Source organism: Opisthorchis viverrini (genome assembly GCF_000715545.1).
Source record: "Opisthorchis viverrini unplaced genomic scaffold opera_v5_100, whole genome shotgun sequence".
Lineage (NCBI taxonomy): Eukaryota > Metazoa > Platyhelminthes > Trematoda > Opisthorchiida > Opisthorchiidae > Opisthorchis > Opisthorchis viverrini.
Window position 1 is genome coordinate 1,028,766 of NW_008751756.1, and position 20,929 is coordinate 1,049,694.

Sequence of the window (20,929 nt, forward strand, 5' to 3'; positions counted from 1 at the left end):
GACTGATGGGGTGGTTAGTTCAGTCACTGTGCTTTCATCTTGAAATCTTGTTTCTGAGACACAGCACACATCAATGCCAAACGAATCCAGTGTGTGTTGTCCTGCTTGCTTCAGGGTGCGGGCATTAAAGGCGGCCAGAGAGACTGAGTGTCGAAGCTTGAAGACTGATTTAGAGATATCTGAGGATGTCGGCGCAATGTGACGAGCAGATTCTGCACTCGAAACCGATGAATGACGAACGGAGTCATCAGTCCTAAGTGTTGGGCCTACAAGGAGAGAGTTACTAATGGGGTGGGGAGAGGGAAAAAAGTATGTGAAAGAGGAAGAAGAGGGGTGTCAGCAGTAGCCCGTTTTCGCTTACCCTGCTGTATGCAGCAAGTAAGGCGACCCGGCTGATGACATCACGCGAATACCGACGTGGCATGAGAGCATTGTTGATTGTGAATGTCATGGTTGTACGAGGACTGGGGTACTGCCAGGATGCCCACACCTAGACAGGAGAACGATTAAGGTCCTTTGGCCCAAAAGCCTAACCGCAAGGCAGTGGTGTTTGGCGGGAAGTGCAAATGCATTACCATTTCGACGGAACAAGTCGCCAACCCCCAACCTGGAGGGTCAGCAGATTGTTTGTCAGACCTCTAATCATTGACCAACCTGGCATGAGAGACTCTGTGAGTGTCAAGGGGACATTCTTCAGTATAGCTCAATGGATCGCTGAGGTGCACAAACCGTCACACGGTAAGTTCCAGTCTATTCGTGACGGCCGATTGAGGTGGTAGACAAATTTGTTTATCTGGGAAGCTGTAGCAGTCCAGGTGATCTCGCGAAGGATGATATTTCCACTCGGATTGGTAAGACCAGAGCAGCTTCTGTGAACCTGCGCCAAATGTGGCGTAGGCATCACATCAGCTTATCCGTCAAGGGTCGAGTTTACAATACTGCGGTGCTCTCCATACTGTTTTACGGATCGGAAACCTGGTCCTTGCGCGCTGAGGACGTTAAAAGAATTTCGGTGTTTGACCATTGCCTGAGTCTGGTGAGAACACCAGATCAGCAATGCTGAAGTACGTCGAATGGAAGAAATGGCTCGGAAGAAATGACTCACCCATGATAGATGAACTGATCACACTGCATAGGTTGCGCTGGCTAGGCCAGCGCTGCGTATGCCAGTCGACCGACTTCCTCGCACAACCACGTGAAGGGTGGAAATGAGCCAGAAGCGGTCAAACAATGACTTGGCAATGACTTGGTATAAAAACCCCAGCCAGCAAACTCAGCTGCGTTGGTCTTTACCGCCTTCCTGAATGGGGACCCGGAGATGGACCATATCAATGGTTAGAGACATAGACATTGCCCGCCAGAAGCGGTCAAACAATGACTTGGCAATGACTTGGTATAAAAACCACTACCAGCAAACTCAGCTGCGTTGGTCTTTACCGCCTTCCTGAATGGGGACCCGGAGATGGACCATATCAATGGTTAGAGACATTGTCAGACATTGCCCACTCGCCCCCTCAATGGCGCTTTTCCATCCAAGCTATTTCTTTCAATGCATAGCTCCCTTCACAATTATCCCACTTACAGTCTACTGACAGTGCTGTATATACGCACCAAATTATCAGCTCCCTCCAATGCGTAGCTATCTAAGCCACCTCCCCGAATCATCGGTGAAAGAAACTGTGACAGCTGCAACCCTTCTAAGGCATGTACGTGGTTCTACAGCTGATAATGTTGATGATGATGTTTTGAAGGTCTTCCAACGTTCGTCTCATTATCACATCGACCGAGAAATGAGACAACAATGGAATGGGTATCCCTGTCCTACACGCTTTTGCACGAAAGCTTTCACGCAAAATTCTGAGAATGCAGGGAACTCATTAACGAACTTCCTAAGCGTCCTCTGCTGAGCAAGGAGAATAGACTGGTCAACATACTCAAATACTCATCGAAAACCCTCGATAGATGTGACGTCCCGATAGGTGGGATGTGGTTTGCACAATCTCCAACAGCTTGGAGTCCTTCTACATCTCTCGAATCAACGCTTCACTAATGAGACGATGGTAGGAGTCAGTTGGATTCCCCTATAATTGCCACATTTGCTGAGGTCCCTCAAAGATAGATACAATTACCGAATCTTTTCAGCTGTCTGAGGAACTCTTCTTTCCTTGAATCGATGCAAATAAATCAGACAAACGCTGACAGTGACTTGATTCTCATTCTTTAACAGTGCGAATGGGGGGCCATCCGGATCAGCAGCTCAGTGGAACTTCAAGGAGATATGTATTCATAAACCTCCGAAGCTTCAGGTTCACCGTCAATAGTTCTTGTTCAAGGATCTGGGTAGATGTCAGCAGTTCGTCATTAGAAATGTTCCTAAAAGTGCTCAAAGCTGCTCTCAAGGTAGTTGCACCAGTTTCCTTCTTGATGGTTTTGCCTACAGGTGCTTTTCTGTAACCGGTCACATAAATTAACCGAAATACTTTTCTGTAATTCTTGGCGCTTTTCCTCTCCCGTTTCCTTGACATTCTGTGTGCACCAGATTCATCATCAGTACACTCGCCGTTTCACTTTACGTCTAATAATTCGCTGGATTGGATTATTTTTGGGACATGAGGGAATATTTCACTAAGATTGAAGCAGCGTTCCCGCTTTGTCTGACTTCCAGCGTTTAAGGAGCCTAGTAGCGTCGTACCGCAGGTGGGACTCCCGGCATTGTATAGGTATGTGGCGATCTCTTTCCGATATGAGTTGACATTCAACAATGAGGTTGTTGAAATATAGTCCAGAAGACGTTTATGTTAAGTTCTTTTGAATTCGGGAATCGCAAGCTTTCCAGTTGGTACTCGGGTTGTCCGCCCCGTTCACGGCCATGTACAACGAAGAGCCAAATGACTCTGGACGCATGCATTGTCAGAATCCATACAATCACTTGGAAACGAGCGGTCCTCAGTTGTTGACTGCTTCCGTCGGTAAACAGTGGTGACGTTGTACCCGGACGATTTCACACACACATACAGCCACAACACTGTTGACACTGTTGACTGTCATGCAACCACAAACTTGAGCCAATCATATATAAAGGCTTAGCATCAAAAAGGGGAAAATAGTAGGTGAGGGAGTGCACCTAGTGCTGACCTATCGCAAGCATTCCGAGTTTCCTACACCTTCAGGCGTTCAATCGGACAATCTGGAAAGAAACTGATAGTACGAACGTCACGAACATCTTAACCACCATTTCTTGCAGTGTCTCTAGCCAAGCGCAGGAGGGGTCTCGAGGACTCCACCCTGCAAGGCTTACTGAACCAATGATACCCAAACTCTTCCAAGCCTGTTTCTAACCCTTCTACCAAGTTATACGTTGTCCACTCAGAGGCTTGCGCCATTCCCAGGGACTCACAGAGAACAACACTCGTCTCGGTAAATGGTGTTTCGCCATGCATAGCACATGGCCGAGCCACCGCAGTCAATAGTGCTGGGTATTTTCCGCAAATGAATTACCTGCTGCACAAACAAACACTCGGTGGTTGGAGCGCGAATTTACTAATCGGAAGTTACGTGGTTTGAACCCGACCTCTGCCTCTCGACTTCCATTGTCTAGGCTTGGACAACCTGGCAGTATCCCAGCCCTCGTGCTTTCTTCAGGTGGCATGGCAGCTAAGCAATGAACAACCGAACGATTTTTACGGACAGTTTGGTTACAAATTCGCTACCAGGAACACCTTTGATGCATCAAAGGTAGAAAACCTGAAAACGCCTCACATCATCTATCCGCAGTGGCCACGTCTCAGCCAATACAATACAACCCTTACTGTCACCTTCTACATGCGACTCTTGAGACCCGGTGATACGCTTTTTTGCCGCCACGAGTGACGCGAATTGGCAAACGTGATTCTGGCCCTTGATGTTCGTGCGCTGACCTCATCAGACACTTCTGTCAGAGTTAGTGCAACTACCGAGGCATGTAAAATCCACCACAAGCTCCAACGGCTCTCCCTGAGTTGTGAGGGGTGTGTCCAGAGATTGTATATCTTGAAACATAACTTTGCAATTTGAAGGCGCATGCCGAAATGTGGTATGACGGTGGTTGGTCTATGCATCATGGTTTGTGCTTTGCCTTGGTCTCCAGATACTCCAGGTCGATAAGTTTCTCACCAACGAGTGTAGTTAAGAGCATTGGGTGATCGACAGGGTCGAACGCACCTTTGGAGTCAAGGAACATCAGGATTGTAGGTCTTCTGTACATACAAAAAAACGAAGGGCTATGTGACATCTAGCCATTTGATTACCCAGGTTGAAGAGCACGACAGGCCTGCTGACTTAGACATAAACTGGGTAAACTATTGTGGGTGGGGTTTAATCTCTTGGATGCCCCGTCTGGTACAGCAGCATGTCATACTGAGTCTCATCCGGACGACATGTGGACGTACTTCCCGTCTTTCGGAGAAAGGCTCCACTTTCACTGAGCTGTTCTTTGCGGCGTCAATTTCTATTTGGAGTGCTCTGGTGTTGAAAATCCAGGATTTCATGTCCGCAAAAGTAGACGCGGGTTTGAAAGCGCATGAGGAAGGTCGTTGGCGTAGATCAAAAAGACGAGTTGTCCTACAACGCAACCTCGGGGAACTCCAGTGGAGACCGGTTCAGAAGAGTAGGTTGATCTGACTTTCACTCGGGACGTTCTGCTTGAAATGGAAAACTCCACCCAGCGTACAATCTCTTGGATCCCTTGTGGCTCAAGTTTGTGGAGAAGTGGAACTATTGAAAATCTAATGAATACTTTTGAGAAGTCGAAAAATATGGCGTCCGATATGAGTGCTTCTTCTTTGGTTTGTGTCAAGCTGTCCACAAATGCGAGCATGTTCTCCATTCAAGAGCAGTTTTGGAGGATTCAGCTTTGCGTCGGGGATATAGAGTTATTCGTCGTGAGATGATTTAGAATAGTGATTCAGAATGAGTTCCAGCATCTCGCATGGTATGTTAGTGGGGTCAATTGGCCTGTAGCTACCGGGCGATAAGCTGTAATGTGGTGTGAGAATCGCTTCCAAACAGAATTAGGGTTGCATTCGTCCATCGACTGAGGAAGCATCAAGTTGAAATGTTTTGCCACACTGAGCGATGTTTCTACCAAGGTCCGTGGATGGACTTCATCTGGCCCCAACGTGCTGAAGAGGTTTGTCTTGTGCAAGAGTGAATGAACACCTACACGTAAATCAAACTGGTTATGGTTTTTTCGTAATTCCTTACCAGATTTGAAAGTGATGATGTCGGGGGGGGGTTGCAGAATACCAGGCTGCATAGTGATCTCTGTAGTTTCCAGATATCACTATTTAGTCACTCGTTGGGTCCTCTTTTCTGTCCCTCAAGAAGGAGGCTTTGGATTGTTCTTTTTGTGGTGTTTCGTGTACTCAAATGGTGAATTTTCACTTTTTGAGGCCGAGAAATAGTATCGTGGCTTGTTGTTGCATGTTCGATTCGCGGATTTCGGATTTGCAGCGGTTCCGCATTTTACGGATGCTCGCTTGTCTTCTGAATCTCCTGTAGAATAGTTTGGACCTTATTCACAGAAGGTGCTGAATCCCCTTGGGTAGTTTCTGGTTCGTTTGACTGTGTGCTAGCCTCTTTGGAATGAACGTCACATTAGCTTCGTGAACTTTCTGGATAATGGTCCTTTATATCCTCTTTACTAAAGCTGGTCAATGAAGATACGCATTCCTGAGAAGTCTGTGCAGTAGAAGTCCCAAATCCACGTTTGAGCCTCAGGATTCGTAACACAGTAGCATCGGATGAATTCAAAAGTCGACACACATTGGTCACTATGTTCCAAGGGAGCCTCACTTATCACTTGCTCAACGAAGTGCCTTTCATTGGTGACAACCAGATCTAGTGAGGAGTATCTGATGTGTTTGTCAACATGCTAGCTCCAAGTGCTCTGTTGCACAGCTTTATTCAGCGACGACGCAACACGTCCGCTAGACTTGATCCTCTGGAAAGTTTGTTGCAGTGTAAGAAACAAGGATCCCTTGTATGAGAATATCTTGAATGATTCAATGGATAATTAATGGATTTGTTCTAAAAAGAACACAGTTTTTGCGCTATTGCTCAGGGTTATGGGCACTAGCATGCTAGTGGATGTGCTCGTATCAGGAGGGAAGTTCAGTAGAAATTTTTAGCAACATGAGCAGGTCGAACTCCTGGAATTTGGAGGTGCTTACGTAGAGCCCGTGGTTCCGACACAGATCTTGGCTGCCTGGCTGATACATACACATTCTGCGAATCAGGTTTCACAAGAGGAAGTGTATTTAATGGACCAGATCCCTTTTATGACAATCAACTTAAAATAACTTCTATGCTCACGAACACCATACAACACGTTTCAGTACGCCGTACCATCTTTGTTTGTTTGGAAGTGCAAACGAGCAATATAAGTTACAAATCTCACTATCATCCCCGTATGTATGTGATGACAGTTCACGGTAAACTAATCGACAAGAAAACGGCGGATTCGGTTTTGGTTATTCATCTTATTATTTTAGTAGTGTCTCGTACTGGCGCCACCTGGCCACTGAGCTTCCGTGGCAGCTCGGGGGGGGGGGGTTGCAGAATACCAGGCTGCATAGTGATCTCTGTAGTTTCCAGATATCACTATTTAGTCACTCGTTGGGTCCTCTTTTCTGTCCCTCAAGAAGGAGGCTTTGGATTGTTCTTTTTGTGGTGTTTCGTGTACTCAAATGGTGAATTTTCACTTTTTGAGGCCGAGAAATAGTATCGTGGCTTGTTGTTGCATGTTCGATTCGCGGATTTCGGATTTGCAGCGGTTCCGCATTTTACGGATGCTCGCTTGTCTTCTGAATCTCCTGTAGAATAGTTTGGACCTTATTCACAGAAGGTGCTGAATCCCCTTGGGTAGTTTCTGGTTCGTTTGACTGTGTGCTAGCCTCTTTGGAATGAACGTCACATTAGCTTCGTGAACTTTCTGGATAATGGTCCTTTATATCCTCTTTACTAAAGCTGGTCAATGAAGATACGCATTCCTGAGAAGTCTGTGCAGTAGAAGTCCCAAATCCACGTTTGAGCCTCAGGATTCGTAACACAGTAGCATCGGATGAATTCAAAAGTCGACACACATTGGTCACTATGTTCCAAGGGAGCCTCACTTATCACTTGCTCAACGAAGTGCCTTTCATTGGTGACAACCAGATCTAGTGAGGAGTATCTGATGTGTTTGTCAACATGCTAGCTCCAAGTGCTCTGTTGCACAGCTTTATTCAGCGACGACGCAACACGTCCGCTAGACTTGATCCTCTGGAAAGTTTGTTGCAGTGTAAGAAACAAGGATCCCTTGTATGAGAATATCTTGAATGATTCAATGGATAATTAATGGATTTGTTCTAAAAAGAACACAGTTTTTGCGCTATTGCTCAGGGTTATGGGCACTAGCATGCTAGTGGATGTGCTCGTATCAGGAGGGAAGTTCAGTAGAAATTTTTAGCAACATGAGCAGGTCGAACTCCTGGAATTTGGAGGTGCTTACGTAGAGCCCGTGGTTCCGACACAGATCTTGGCTGCCTGGCTGATACATACACATTCTGCGAATCAGGTTTCACAAGAGGAAGTGTATTTAATGGACCAGATCCCTTTTATGACAATCAACTTAAAATAACTTCTATGCTCACGAACACCATACAACACGTTTCAGTACGCCGTACCATCTTTGTTTGTTTGGAAGTGCAAACGAGCAATATAAGTTACAAATCTCACTATCATCCCCGTATGTATGTGATGACAGTTCACGGTAAACTAATCGACAAGAAAACGGCGGATTCGGTTTTGGTTATTCATCTTATTATTTTAGTAGTGTCTCGTACTGGCGCCACCTGGCCACTGAGCTTCCGTGGCAGCTGTGAAAAAATTGTCGTTACAACCGTGGTGCCCTTATCTTGTGCATTCAATGAGCTAAATTTTCGTTACATTGACGGTACCACTCAATCACACGATGTTCTTTTTCTGGCTCGTCATTGTACGCCGACTAGCAAGCTTAAACTCTCATTGCTTACCACAGGAAGTGTGACAAATAGTCCCAAAAGGCCCGCTTCCTCCTTCTAGATCCTCAGAGAATTGGCTTTAATAACCGCATAATTGTTCGCTGCTTTCTCTGTTAGAACGAAGTTTCTCGGTATATGGTCGGCATTTCTATCGCTCTTTCCTGAGCCTGTCCAGTCCGATGTGTTATTCTGTAAAAACGGCGTGTGCCTCTCGGTTGGCTTCTCATGTTTTACTGAAGCGGGTTTGTATTCACGTACCATCTATTTCGAGAGGTCCGATTGTGGAAAAGTGTTTAACCCCACGAAGAGATAAAGTGTATTTACCACGTGCAAATTGTTCATTCTCTGTTTCAGCTTTTCTGCAATGACCAGTTCCCAGTTACCACAATCAGTTGATGGTTCAGTGGATTTTAATGACAAACATCCGATGGATCTATCAGCTCGCATCACACAACCTACTTTGGTGCCGGGTCCACAGACTTTTCTTGCTCCTTTTATTGCCGAACAGGATAACCAACCTGGGCCACAATCGGAGAACGATCATACAATGACAGCTGAACGTAGTTCATCCAATCAACGCTCAGATGTGATTGAGGTAGACAGAATAGGTTACTATTTCTGCGAGATTTGCAAAAAGCGACTAAATTCGCTAATTTCCTTACGCCAACATGAGTCTGGAAAGCGACATCAAAAAGCTTTGACCACCTCCGTAGCGATGTCACCAGCCTCGAGTTTTGGTGAAGACAGCGTTAGTAGTTCAAATAATCGACATTCGCCCACGCGATATCCTTTAAAAGGTCGTACTAATTTGGTGGACACTTTGGGTCTCGAACCGCCTTTTTTTGCGGAACGTAGCCCAACAAAAAATCTTTTGCCTCATTCCCGACAGAATACCAACGTTCCTGATCAAATAACTCCCCTTGGTTCCGCTGTAATGGATTGCTGTGAAAAGAAGCTTGAAAACGACATACCTCCCAGGATTGATCCGGAACCCATCACTGTTTCGTCGCGTTCAAGCATGTGTGGGTTGAAGGTTCGGGATGTGCTCAAACGCGTTTGCCTGACACAGATGATATCGTTGCTGTCCGACCAGACAGGTACCCCGTTGCCTGTAAGCAATTCCTTGGAAGACGAACAAATACTGTTGCAGACTCTAACCTCTCTGTGCAACTGCACATTATCAAACCGCTCCTCAAACAATTACTTTGATGAAACATTAGTTGAGTCTCGCTTCCTTAGTCCTAACCAACTTGCTCGAGATTTCCTATTACTCTCTTGGTGTCAACAGTTGGCTATGCTGGACAGATAGAGCTATGCACATCTTCCATCCAGATCTTTCGCACCTTTTTACTTCAGCGGCATTCCGGTCGAAAGTCTATACACTTCTGACCAAGTACGCCTATTTCCGCAGCATTTTTTGAACTCAGTTCGCCTCTTCGCCCTCTCAGATTTTCCTTGTCTCTTTGGAATCTACTCACCCGAATTAAGAAATACACTTCTCTCTATCGCTTCGAGATTATTTGGTTTGGTTCGAAGCGTTGAAGTCGGTAAACCGGCCTTTGTTGAAATGCTTTGACGTCTCAGTTATCTGAATAGTTGCCTCCGTTTTTATTACTGTTTACTGATGAGTGGACTTGGCTTTTGTGTTCCTTGTCACTAAAGCGTTTTGTCACATTCCCTCATACTGTAATTTATAAGATTCTTGATAGTGGAGGGAACGTTATCGTCCTTTAGACTGTTCGGACAGTGACTTTATCATTCTATCCCTTCAACGCGGCAGACACTCGTCAGATTCGTGAGATACCTGTAATTGCCACCGTGAAAGTGATATTTTTGGTAGCCACATGAGTGATTACTTCTAGTGGGAGGCTTTTGCTTCATGGAGCCGTGTTTACGCAGTAAAATAAGCTGGCTCGTGGATCGTTTCCCTGTTTTTTTTGTGGGTTCATCACCCAACACTTTGATTCCTTGAAATATGCGCTCTTAATCTTTCCGTATTCAAGTACAACCTACAAGACAGTGGGGTGAAGTAGAAAATTTTTTACCGGAGACACTATCCGATCGGTCAGAAAGTCGGTAGCAACCAGAAATACGCAGTATTCATCCTCACTGTTTGACGTTACTGTTGACCTACGTACCCCGGGTCTCTTCTATTTCAGCCGGCCTGTCGAGACAGTTTGCTGGATTTGCTCACTATCGCATGTAAATAACTGCTGCTAGCGAGTTTCCGTGTTAGCTGGCGGCAAAAAGCCTTATTCAGCGCAGGGACATGGCACTTTACCTACCAGAGGTTCTCCCCTTTCTTGACTCGCCATACATGCCGTATGGTGAACATTTTTCTCGGCGAGGGCTCACTCTTTGCACTTCAAGTGGTTAGTGCGTCCTTTGAAAAAGCCCATTCAGTTGCACCAAATGGGGCTATGCGAAGTTTGAGCTTTCAATGTATTTCCAAAGCTAGGATACTCAGCATTGATAACCTAGGCTGATTTTATCATTCAGATGTGGCCTGTTGTTAAACACAGACGAAGAATATCGGTGTAATGCTTTTTCCCGGGTTGTTGAAAACTCAAGTCTACTGTATTCATATTTTCATCTTCGAGGTATGTGAAATTCCAGCCTTGTCAACTGTCATCCACAGGCATTGATTTGTAGGATTTTGTGCTCCTAATGTTACCAAGCCGTCATGCTCAAGAGTTAGTTGGTTACCCGACAGAACTCGAGATGGCTCGTCGGTTAAGCGCGAACTTACTGACCCGAAGGTCTCTGCTTCAGACCTAACCTTTGCATCTTAACTGCCCCTGTCTGGGATTGGGCAACCTGACAGTATTGGATTGCAGCTTTGCACTGAAAGGATGTTGCAGCTGGACGACCATCATTATTTTTACCCGATAGACTACAATAAATACTCAAAAAACGCGTTCGTCATGGCGGTTCAACATTGTAGCAAGCTTTTTATAGAAGTAACTGGTCCGTAAATCACAAATTCACAAATTACTAGCTATGTTTTGACGTCAAAGCTCGGTGAACTGCTTCATTGCCGTAACCACTTGGTTACACATAAGCAAAAAGTGTCATGAGTGTTTGGCTATCGTTTTAAATTTAAGGTAGACGCGAACTAGGGAGAGACTATAAATGTGCATTTATGTGTTCTCTGTTCTGGTCAGTGGACTGTGTCAACGGTAACAGTCGAATTGGTAAGTGAGAACTATCCTGTCAAGTTGGGTTATTTTTCAGGGTGCAGCTGGAATGAAGTACGAGTCAGGACTTTTATTGTTTGGCGATTTGCAGTTATTGCTTTGAATTGGTCATTTAACATGAATCAACTCGTATACTTGGGTCCAAGGCCAAATGTGGACGACATCTCTGGTGTACTACCGACCGAAGTATTTTGGCGCATCGACAATCTGCTACGTGCATCTGAAGAATGATAAAAATCCTGAAGTTTGCGGACGATCATCTTATGTCGTCCGAAGCTTGGTTAGTTGGCCAGGGCAATGTCAGAGTTTTCACGTGTTTTGTTAGCTAGCGGACCCTTATTCAAATGACGATCGTTCCAAATTTCTCGAGGATTCGTTGGCAAACAGTCTTCGACTTCCCGGTACCCGACAGATTATAATGAATGACTGGAAAAGATTGTTCTGGTTGTTTGCATCGATCCGCTGACTGTCGATACCGCGTGCCTTTTTTAGGCGATTCGAAAAGTGCTCCTTGGTTGTCTGAGACAAGCACCGTGTCATCTGACCGACATAGCTTGCCCAACAGTCGTAAACGAACGAACGAATAGACAACGAATTGCGTTGGAACTTTGCAACACCTAGTCTAAGCTATAGCTTGAACTAGATTCGTACCGAAGTGCAGATCGGGATTCCTTCTTGCCTATATCCGTTGGAATAAATATGGTTTATGTTTTATGAAACTGCATGGTGTCCACACACAGACTGCACCAGACAGTTGATCAGTGTTCGTTCCAGCGTACGCTGTAATTTACGTAATACTTGTGTGACTACGCGCTTGAGGTTGAACCAACGTAGATAGCCATCGAGGGTGAATCTTCTCCCCTGATGCGGTCCACCGTCCATTGGCTGAGCTTCCTCTGGTACTTTGACCTCCATCAAAATAAAAACATTTCATGATACAGCAGGTCCTCGTTTGCCAAATCGAAAGTTCCTTTGATACTAGATCACTTTTGAGAAGGGAGTTACCTTATGAAGGCAAGAGCTGTCTCGAGTGTCTGTACAAGCTGAAGAATTCCAGGATGATGGGTCTGTTATACAGGCTTCCGGATAAATTTAGTAGTGTGATCGACTTCTTTAAATATTCTACGCTGGTCGGAACATGTCGTCTTACTACATACCAGCCGTCAGGACAAGCCATTTTTATATTACACGGTAGAACGTCAAGGGATGTGGGTATCAAAGAACGTAATGCATGTTCAACGTAAGATCTGTAGGAATATAGTTGCTCAGTACCAAATTGAACACGCCATCGAGAGGAGTAGGCAAAAGCTCTCCCACAAACGACGCTAGTCAAGTGCTGTAAGTGTTACCAAATAGTTTTACTGTTTAACTCATCTCATATAGCTCATCTCTGTCTCGTGCCTCGCGCAGATTGGTGCGGCCATCGCTCGCGCTTTATCCGATTCACGCTACTCAAATTATCTTCAGTAGCTACATTAGCTACAGCAGCTACATTAAATAATGACAGCTGCTGTCAGGCCTCGTAGCCACTACTTCCTGAAACCATGAGCCTTTTTGAATTCACTGTTACTCATAAGGTTTTCGCCTTTCTTCGAACATCAGATCCAAACTCCTGGTCACACCTCATCGATAATGCTGGGTTTCTGCTGGTCTAGCTATTGTTGAAGATTGTCATATCCACTGAGGCACAACTGATCCCAATTACTATGTGAAGTCTACCAATAAGACAGTTTTGTTATACGATTTGATCTCCGTGTCGTTATTCCTGTATCACTTCGCCTTAGTCTATAGAGGAGAATGCACACTGTGTAAGTGTATTGACTTGACTGAAGAAAAAATTACCACTGTTCCAATTTTGAAGCGATGGTTTTCGGGTAGCTTACCAGTTTCGTGCGCCATCATCAGCCCATACTCGATGGCGTGGTCAGAGGTGTCTTATTCTTAGCAGCACACAGTCATCACTAGCACATTCAGCTGTATTACAGGCTTCACATGGGTGAGAAAACTACTTATGTCAATAGTATCGCTGTTGTCATTACTATTGTGACTCCGATGTTGCTGTCTTGTGTTTGATAGGCCGCTCGTTTGTTCCGCTGTTGTTGTTGTCTTACCGCCCTGATCAGAGTGTGGCCGTGTTATCCGCGGAAATACAGCTTCGATTGAGCTACTTCGGTCCTCAGGCTATCTTCTGGCTCACTTGTTGCATTTCACTATATGTTCATGGCGTGGCTACACTGGAGCTTGTCAATTATAATTATGTACTATTTTTATCATTATTCGTTAGTACTGGCACTGTTAGGGTCATTGCTGAGCATGATAGGTCAGCTCATCAACGGCATCTGTGCTAGCTTTGCTTGCATAGCCGGACTTACTTGCAATAGGATAGTCATATTGGTATGCACTCGTTCACACTGTCTGTTGAGTACACCAGGATATTCCATCTAAGGAGTCAGACGTCACCACTTTGGTCTCTTGAGTTTCGTACTCATATTTGAATGTGTATGGGTTCAGCAATGTGTTTCAAATATTGACATAAATAGACTTGAATTAGGCTTAAGTCGACTGTGGCATAAGGATGTACATAAGAGCCATGCTGGATCAACCTGTTTCTTTCTTGTTTTGGACGTGGAAATAAAAAAAATCATTTTAATCTCGCAATAACACCAGCGTAGCCTGTAAAGAAGCTGGTCTTTGACCAAATTTAATCAGTTACGTCAGTTGTGGTCGGGTTTGTTCAACTACAGTCTGCAGGATGCATCGCACAAGACTGGTGTAGTTAGTTGACACTAATGATAAGTTAATGCAAAAATTCCTGAGTAGTTCCTTGGTTTCTCTGTTAGCAAAGTTTTAGAAGCCATCAAACTGTCATCAGCTGAGTTCTTTTCGCTCGATTTGTGAATTATAGCTTACCAACCAACCAACCAACCGATCTAGACGAGTATTTGAGCTGAGAGCCTTTAAAAGTTGACTTGATAAATCCATCAGTGGCATCCTCTGTGAACAAAAGCATCGGTTGTATCCACCACATGGTCTCATCTGCGTAGTGAGTTGGTGTTGATGGGAGACTCAAGTGAATGCAGCTGAATCTGCAGTTTATAGTGTTTGTATCCTTTGTTCCTCTGCTAGTAAAACTAAACAGGACATGCGATACTGCACTTGCGGTGGCTTCAAAAACTCTTATGATACCACCCTTCGACAAACAAGGTCAATAGAAAACTTATTCGCTTCAAGTGATTCAAAATGTTAGTCTGCACGCTTGTTTTCATTCTATAAACGGAGGACTGCGGTTTTACTATGAAATTTCCCTAATCTTGGGCTATCTTCCCACAAGAATCGATGACTGTTTAAGGAGCCAGTGTATGAATCGCCTGGACACCTGAACAGATTACCGCCTCATCAGTTTCTCCCATTTCATACCACAAAGCGTGTAACTGTCGTTCCGGAATAACACGGCTTTCGTCGTTGCCTCTGTCTTCGCCGTGTTATCTATCTATCTTTTACTGGACAGTCACGATAATCACACACCTGTGATGCTGGAACCTGCAGGTCGATAATATTTTGACCTTGTTCTTGAATAAAGTCGGTTCGGCCAATTCTAGTAACTTGTATCCCAAAAACACTATTTACACCTTTGGCGTTCATTGCCGGTACCTACTGCGAATTGGCAGGGAAGTCATCCCAACTAGTATCTGCATGCACAGTTCTTTGGTTATCCAGGTTAGCGATATCAGAGAAGCCTTCAAAGACATCTGGGTTAAGAAATGCAATGCGATTCATTCAAGCCAGATGTCTCTGATACGAAGTTGTTCAACAGGAGATTTCCCATCGAATCTTCATAACGTTTTCTACATTTGAAACTCGATCCACTGTTTTGTTTCACAAAGCGTGGCTCCACTCTCTCTCTCTCGTTAAAGGACAAGTTTCTGAGTATCCACCCCAAAAGTACAGAGAGTCCACTTATTTTAAGGGCCATGACAATGTTAAACGGCACAAGTTAAGGGACACGATGCAGAGTATCCAAGCTGTTCAAGAATAGGTTGCATCAACCCAACAAAGGCTTCAAAAAAGATGATAAAAAGACTTATTTCTACTCAATGGATGTTAAGCTAACGTGTGCGTTGCATTGGACATCACCAAGCTCGCTTCCCGGCTTTCAGGTACTCTGACCCATGCACTGAGGCATTTTATGCTTACCTGCAATAGAATAGACATGCTCCATCTACTGAGTATGAAGAAAGAAGTAGTGAGTGCTGGTGGGACCGAGGTATAAGTAAGCGACGATCGAATCAGGTTTTAGGTCCACCTATTGTTTGCTATCGTGTTCAGAATCAGCATGGAATGTTGTCGATTGATAGACGAGCGAAGCTTATGTTGAAAATGTGGCAGTGGAAATGCCACCTGAATCGACAAAAATGTTGATACACGAGTACTTTTACTTTTTGAACTGTTTTCAAGATGACTTTTTTTAAGGTTTTTGTTACATTTTTGGGATTGTTCTTGAGTACACCATTGCCTTTTTATTAGGGAGAGCTTGGGATTTCTCTAGAAACCGGGTTGAGAACACACTGGAATACAGATGATTTTATCCGAGCCTATTGAGTGATTTGCAAAATTTGTTTAGAGTGTACAGCCCAAATCGTAGGGTGAACATCAGAGAAATTCCGCTTGAGAGAACTGGACGAAATATAAAAAAGCAATGAAGGTACTGTCCTCGGTAACCAATTCCGCAAGTTCCATGCAATTTTTCAAGATTTGTTCAAACAGTCTTCCGATTTCAGCACGATTCTTCCGCAACAATATGGAGCTCACTAGTATTAACTCGCCCTGACCTCAGTGGAAATTGAACTCCAGAAATTTGATAGGTTAGCCGAACGTGCTACTACCACCCTGGAGGCGGACGCTCGGTGAATCTGACTTGTGCCTCAACAAGCGAACAAGGCCACGCGTGATAGAATTACTCGACGGTTTCGACGGTTGTGCAGGTCGTGTGAAACATACTGATCTCACCACATCTTAGTTGTGAACAGCCGACATTTTTGTTTGATGTTTATTTACACAACATACCCCTGGTTCTAAAGTGAATAAAGTGAGTATTCGGAAAACATGTGTTCCAGAAATGGTCCCAATGTGGTTCAACTTACCGGACGGTGGGCAGTAAAACCAAGTGGAGTCAAATGTCGGGAGAGTAATAAACATGTGCGTCGTAAAACTGCTTCGGTTTCGGAGCCCACGGAACGTGGTAGTGTGTAGTGCTGGCATTTATAATCGTCGCGGACCTAAACGCTGAGCTTCCTAATTAATGGCACACTGACGCTTTCTCCTTGAGTAATGTTGGAACGTTTATAGAACAATCTCCAAGCAAGACGATTGCTCCACGACCAAAAGAACTGAAGAAGGCGGAGGTTGAAGCTTGAACTTACTGATCGGAAAGTCCCATGGTTCGAACGCATCTTCGCTATTTCGACTGCTCCTATCTAGGCTTGGATAGCTTTGTAGTGCCTCATCCCTTGTACTGTCCTCGGGAGGCATGACTGTTACAGCTTAGCGGCTACCACAACCAATATGGGTCACGCTAACGCTAGATTTTTCGGTCAAGGTGACTACTTTCACAGAAAAATAGCCGAATCCGTGTAGGGTTTATAGTGCAGTCGCATCATCGAAGAACTTGTGACCTCGCTAGCGTGTATTAAGGACAGGTTTGGATTAGACTACGGACCATCTGTTGGTTCTGGGTGTCACGTGGTTCTGTGCAGATAAAGTACAAAACTGTGTGGACTGAAATCTGCCAGATGCACGGGAAAATGCACTGCGCCATGTGACCTTGCTACCCCAACCGACAAAACAAAGCTTTGACTAACCTGAATGTAAGCTGGGCTTGAATGTTATACCAGTTGTACGAGGGTTGACAATTAAGGATGCCCCTAGCACAACCAAGCTACGGATATGTTTCCCTTAGTCTGATTAATGAATCACTACCTAACTCTAACTCCACATATATTTAGTGGTGCCTTTATTCCGATTTCGATGGGTACCAAAACCACATACCGTATTGCCGATCGCATACGCGGTAAATAGAACCGACAACCACTTCGATAGCTTTGATTTGAGAAAAAACTGCGGGCTGAAACCTTATGTGTGTACTTTCTGGACTGAACAAAATCTTCCTGTTTGCCGCGGAAATGACTAAACTTTGAGTGCATGAAAGGTTACTCGCTTGTTACACTAACGCATTACGTCCAACTACAAAGATTTGAAAATCACTTTACGATCAGCCTTAACTGCGCCGTGTAACTTAGTATTTTTTGTCAATATAAATGGGAGAAATATTCATTTTGTCAGCCTTTGTTAGCAGCCGATATTTTACCGCACATCAGTGTGAAAGTAATTTTGTTTACGTATTCTTTTGCTTGTGAATGTTCCGTAAATTATCTTAATCAAGTGACACGGTGCTTACCCCGGAAAATCAAAGGACATCCATCCCATCACGGAAAATCTGGATCAGCCAGACACGTGACAAATGCTACTGTCAGTCATTTGACTGATCGATCGACTGCCGAAAAATTGAAAGTTATTCGCCAAGGCAGTGATTGTTGTTCAAGTAATGGCATCCTAATTTTGCCAACAAGTTGCAAGTGAGAACTTTGAAACTGTCACAGCGGTCAAGATTTCCCACCACTAAGTAAGCAGTACCGCTGTCTCATACCAATGTTAGGGCGATGTTGTATATTACTTTAACCTAATTCTCTAATTTATTGCTGTACTTGTTCGGCGACGAGCGGGCGGAGACGATCTTTTATAATTCTGTGTGTTTTCTGACTTTAAATTACAGAAATATTTCTGGGAGTAAAATACGAAGTCGTGAGATAGACCGCAACCGAAGATAGGTAGTCCACTGCCCGAAAATTGCTACAGACCGCTCCCCAAGTTCCATTGTGTTTACTCTGATCGGTCTAGAAATATCTTCCTAATCTACAGAAAATCCGTTTCTGTCCTGTCTATTTTTGACTGTTCACACTGATTTTATTGCTTGAGAACTAATGACGAGTCGATGAAGATCATGAAAAGCTTTTTTCAGACATGAAACCCTGTTGTCGGTTTAGTTTTCTCCAATATCATGAGTAGTGCATCTACTTCTGATGCCTAGTCAAGTTGACGAACATTTTTGCACATCTTTCAAACAGTCTGACATAAGTGGATCGGTACCCTTATACTTTGAACGACTTTCCTTCTGGCAAAGTTCTGTAGGCCCCTTTTTTACTACAGTTTCGGTCTAAAGGCACTGCTTTTCCCGAGACAAAACCTCTTGCATCATAAAAATGCCAATAACTGACTCAGAAATTTGTGTGGCTATGGTACAGCCAAAGGAATCACTTAGCACCAAACACGGGAAACAGTCCATTAAACTGTTACCGTTGAACCATTCTCACTCATCGAACACGGAAGATACTGGCTACATAAGGTCTTCACTTTAGACTTGATTCTCACCTCATTCATCAACGATGTTCTGCTGGGATTTCAGAATATGTTGCAATGTAGAACCGTTTCTTCCGAAACGAGTCCATTGCTACGGCAGTCTTTACCTTCCACAGCACATCTGCCTGATGTGTTCGCGTCGTCATTGGTTTTTGATGAATCCATCATATACTCATCCACCCTCTGTTACTTCCATGCCCCTAGCCGTGTTATTGCAGTCAAGGTCACCGACGACGTCAGATTCGCATTTAAAGTATAACATAAATAAAAAATAAATCTCTCAGCTGTAACACCTTCCGGTGCCTAGCTAAAATGATACCCGAAGGAAGCACGAGGGTTGGGATACTGCCAGGTTGCCCAAGCCTAGACAGGGGAAGTCGAGAGGCAGAAGTCGGGTTCGAACCACGGACCTACCGGTCAATAAATTCGCGCTCTAACAACATGGGCCATCTCGCCCCAAAAAAGGACAACAAAACACAGCAACGTTTCAGTGTTCTCGCGGCAGAGTCGTATTAGGTTGAGTCAGTCTGCACTTTCGCTACAGAGTTTTACTGAACCTTTGAAATAATATGAAATCGTATGTGGTGCAGCTTGGTTTCAAATGAGGTCGATATCAGATACCAACTAAACCAATGGGATGGTTTGAATGGAATATAAGAAACGGTGATCTAACAGCAACGGAGGACAAGGCGTGACTCAAATGGCTGATGTCTTAGCTGCGAGAATAGTTATTGCCACTAGAAGACGAGATGTAGCAAACAGCCCAAACTAACCCGTTGCTGTTAGGTAGTTTGGAATGTCACAGTTTCTGGTGACAGATAGCGTGATTCACAGGACAAGTGCACAAAAGTACAAACCAGGATTGGCTGCCACAAATAAGCCAATTAACTTCGATCCCGGAATTTGCGGTCCGCATAGGAAACCGCCACCACGCGACATGCTTCTTCGGATATGAGTTGATCCATCATTGTACGTGAATACCTGTACCTTGGTGGAGACCGCGCTTGGTGGTCGAAACGTCCCACTCTCCCACTCAATAAATTTGTTGCGCAATCCTCCACAATCTCATCATTTATACTGAAAATCTTTGTGTGTGGACGATAATAGTTGCAGAGGATAGTCATGCAAGTCACTTGTAACGCTCTGAAGCATATGTACGATTCGAGCGTAAAAGTATGACGTGGTGCAACATGATCAATAACCAACTCACAGCAAAACTCGTCTAGTATGTAGGCAGTTTGTGACTCGTGTCCGCACACAGTGGTGTACGTTTGCTCAAAATAGACTATTTAAATTCCTTATTGGAAAACATGAGTTGTCCGTGGTGGTGACAGGCTCGCGAAAACGCCAAATAAACGGACGATCTGAGAGGTGTTAGAAACGTTTTGAAGTCCCACGACATCTGCTGACATTTGATTAGAATCTCATAGTACTTCTGGGTGTCTCCCGAACCCTAATAGATCTAATAACTAAAGGAACCAGCCTCTCCAGTGGTGTCTTTTTGTTCATTTTGCATGTGACTGAACTTCTTGTTCCGAGACCTGGCAAGGCCCTCTTCAATTTATGTCAGTTTACACAAAACCTGGGCACCTGGACTATACCAACGTCTGCGAAAACCACGCAAGTGGCCCACTATTAGCAGCAACAGACATCAGGTGGCAGCTTCCGAGCGGGCAGAGCCGTAGCTAATCAGCCGTAAAGTTGAAGCTCATCAGCGTAGAGGGGAGTCAGCGACTTTGATAGTCAAATCAACAGAATACCCTTTCTGCACACAAGAGATCGGTGGTTGTATCCGTCCCAAGACGTATATTTTAGTCAAGACTTGCCACTTCCACTTTATGGGAATGTCGAATGGTCGTTTTGGTACGTTTGATTACAATATGCGTCGGGAATGCATTGGTGTTCTGCTTCGGAAGAAATGTCCAAACCGGCTGGTCGATATCGGATAATGTTTCCTCTCCCTTTTTAGCTCTTCTAACACTGCAAAAAACAGGTGTGAAGAGATAGAGGACTAACTTTAAAACGATTTATACGCCATTCAACTAAGCAAACGGGACAAAAAGGATAAGCCACGATAAAACAAACAGAAAACAGTATCGGGTAACTTAATGAACCATACTTTGGGTGGCACGAAAGCTTTTCATATGTGTTTATGGGTAAAAAATGAATTTGCATGATCGTATTAGCGGCTTTCCTGGAAGGTTTTCGCTGTACTCGGTA

The 20,929-nt window shown here is 44.4% G+C and overlaps 2 protein-coding genes across 2 annotated transcripts; both read left to right on the forward strand.

Moving 5' to 3' along the window:
• Positions 1-8,403: 8,403 nt before the first annotated feature.
• T265_13760 (hypothetical protein) lies at positions 8,404-9,345 on the forward strand (the record flags this gene model as incomplete). Its single annotated transcript, XM_009170377.1, has 1 exon — positions 8,404-9,345. A coding segment is annotated over one exon (942 nt), but the record flags the coding sequence as incomplete, so codon positions are not given.
• A 7-nt stretch (positions 9,346-9,352) lies between these two features.
• On the forward strand, positions 9,353-19,225 carry T265_05364 (hypothetical protein; the record flags this gene model as incomplete). Its single annotated transcript, XM_009170355.1, has 5 exons — positions 9,353-9,432; positions 10,891-10,999; positions 12,404-12,533; positions 17,586-17,868; positions 18,994-19,225. The coding sequence occupies 5 exons, from the start codon at positions 9,353-9,355 to the stop codon at positions 19,223-19,225; spliced, it is 834 nt and encodes a 277-aa protein (XP_009168619.1).
• Positions 19,226-20,929: the final 1,704 nt, after the last annotated feature.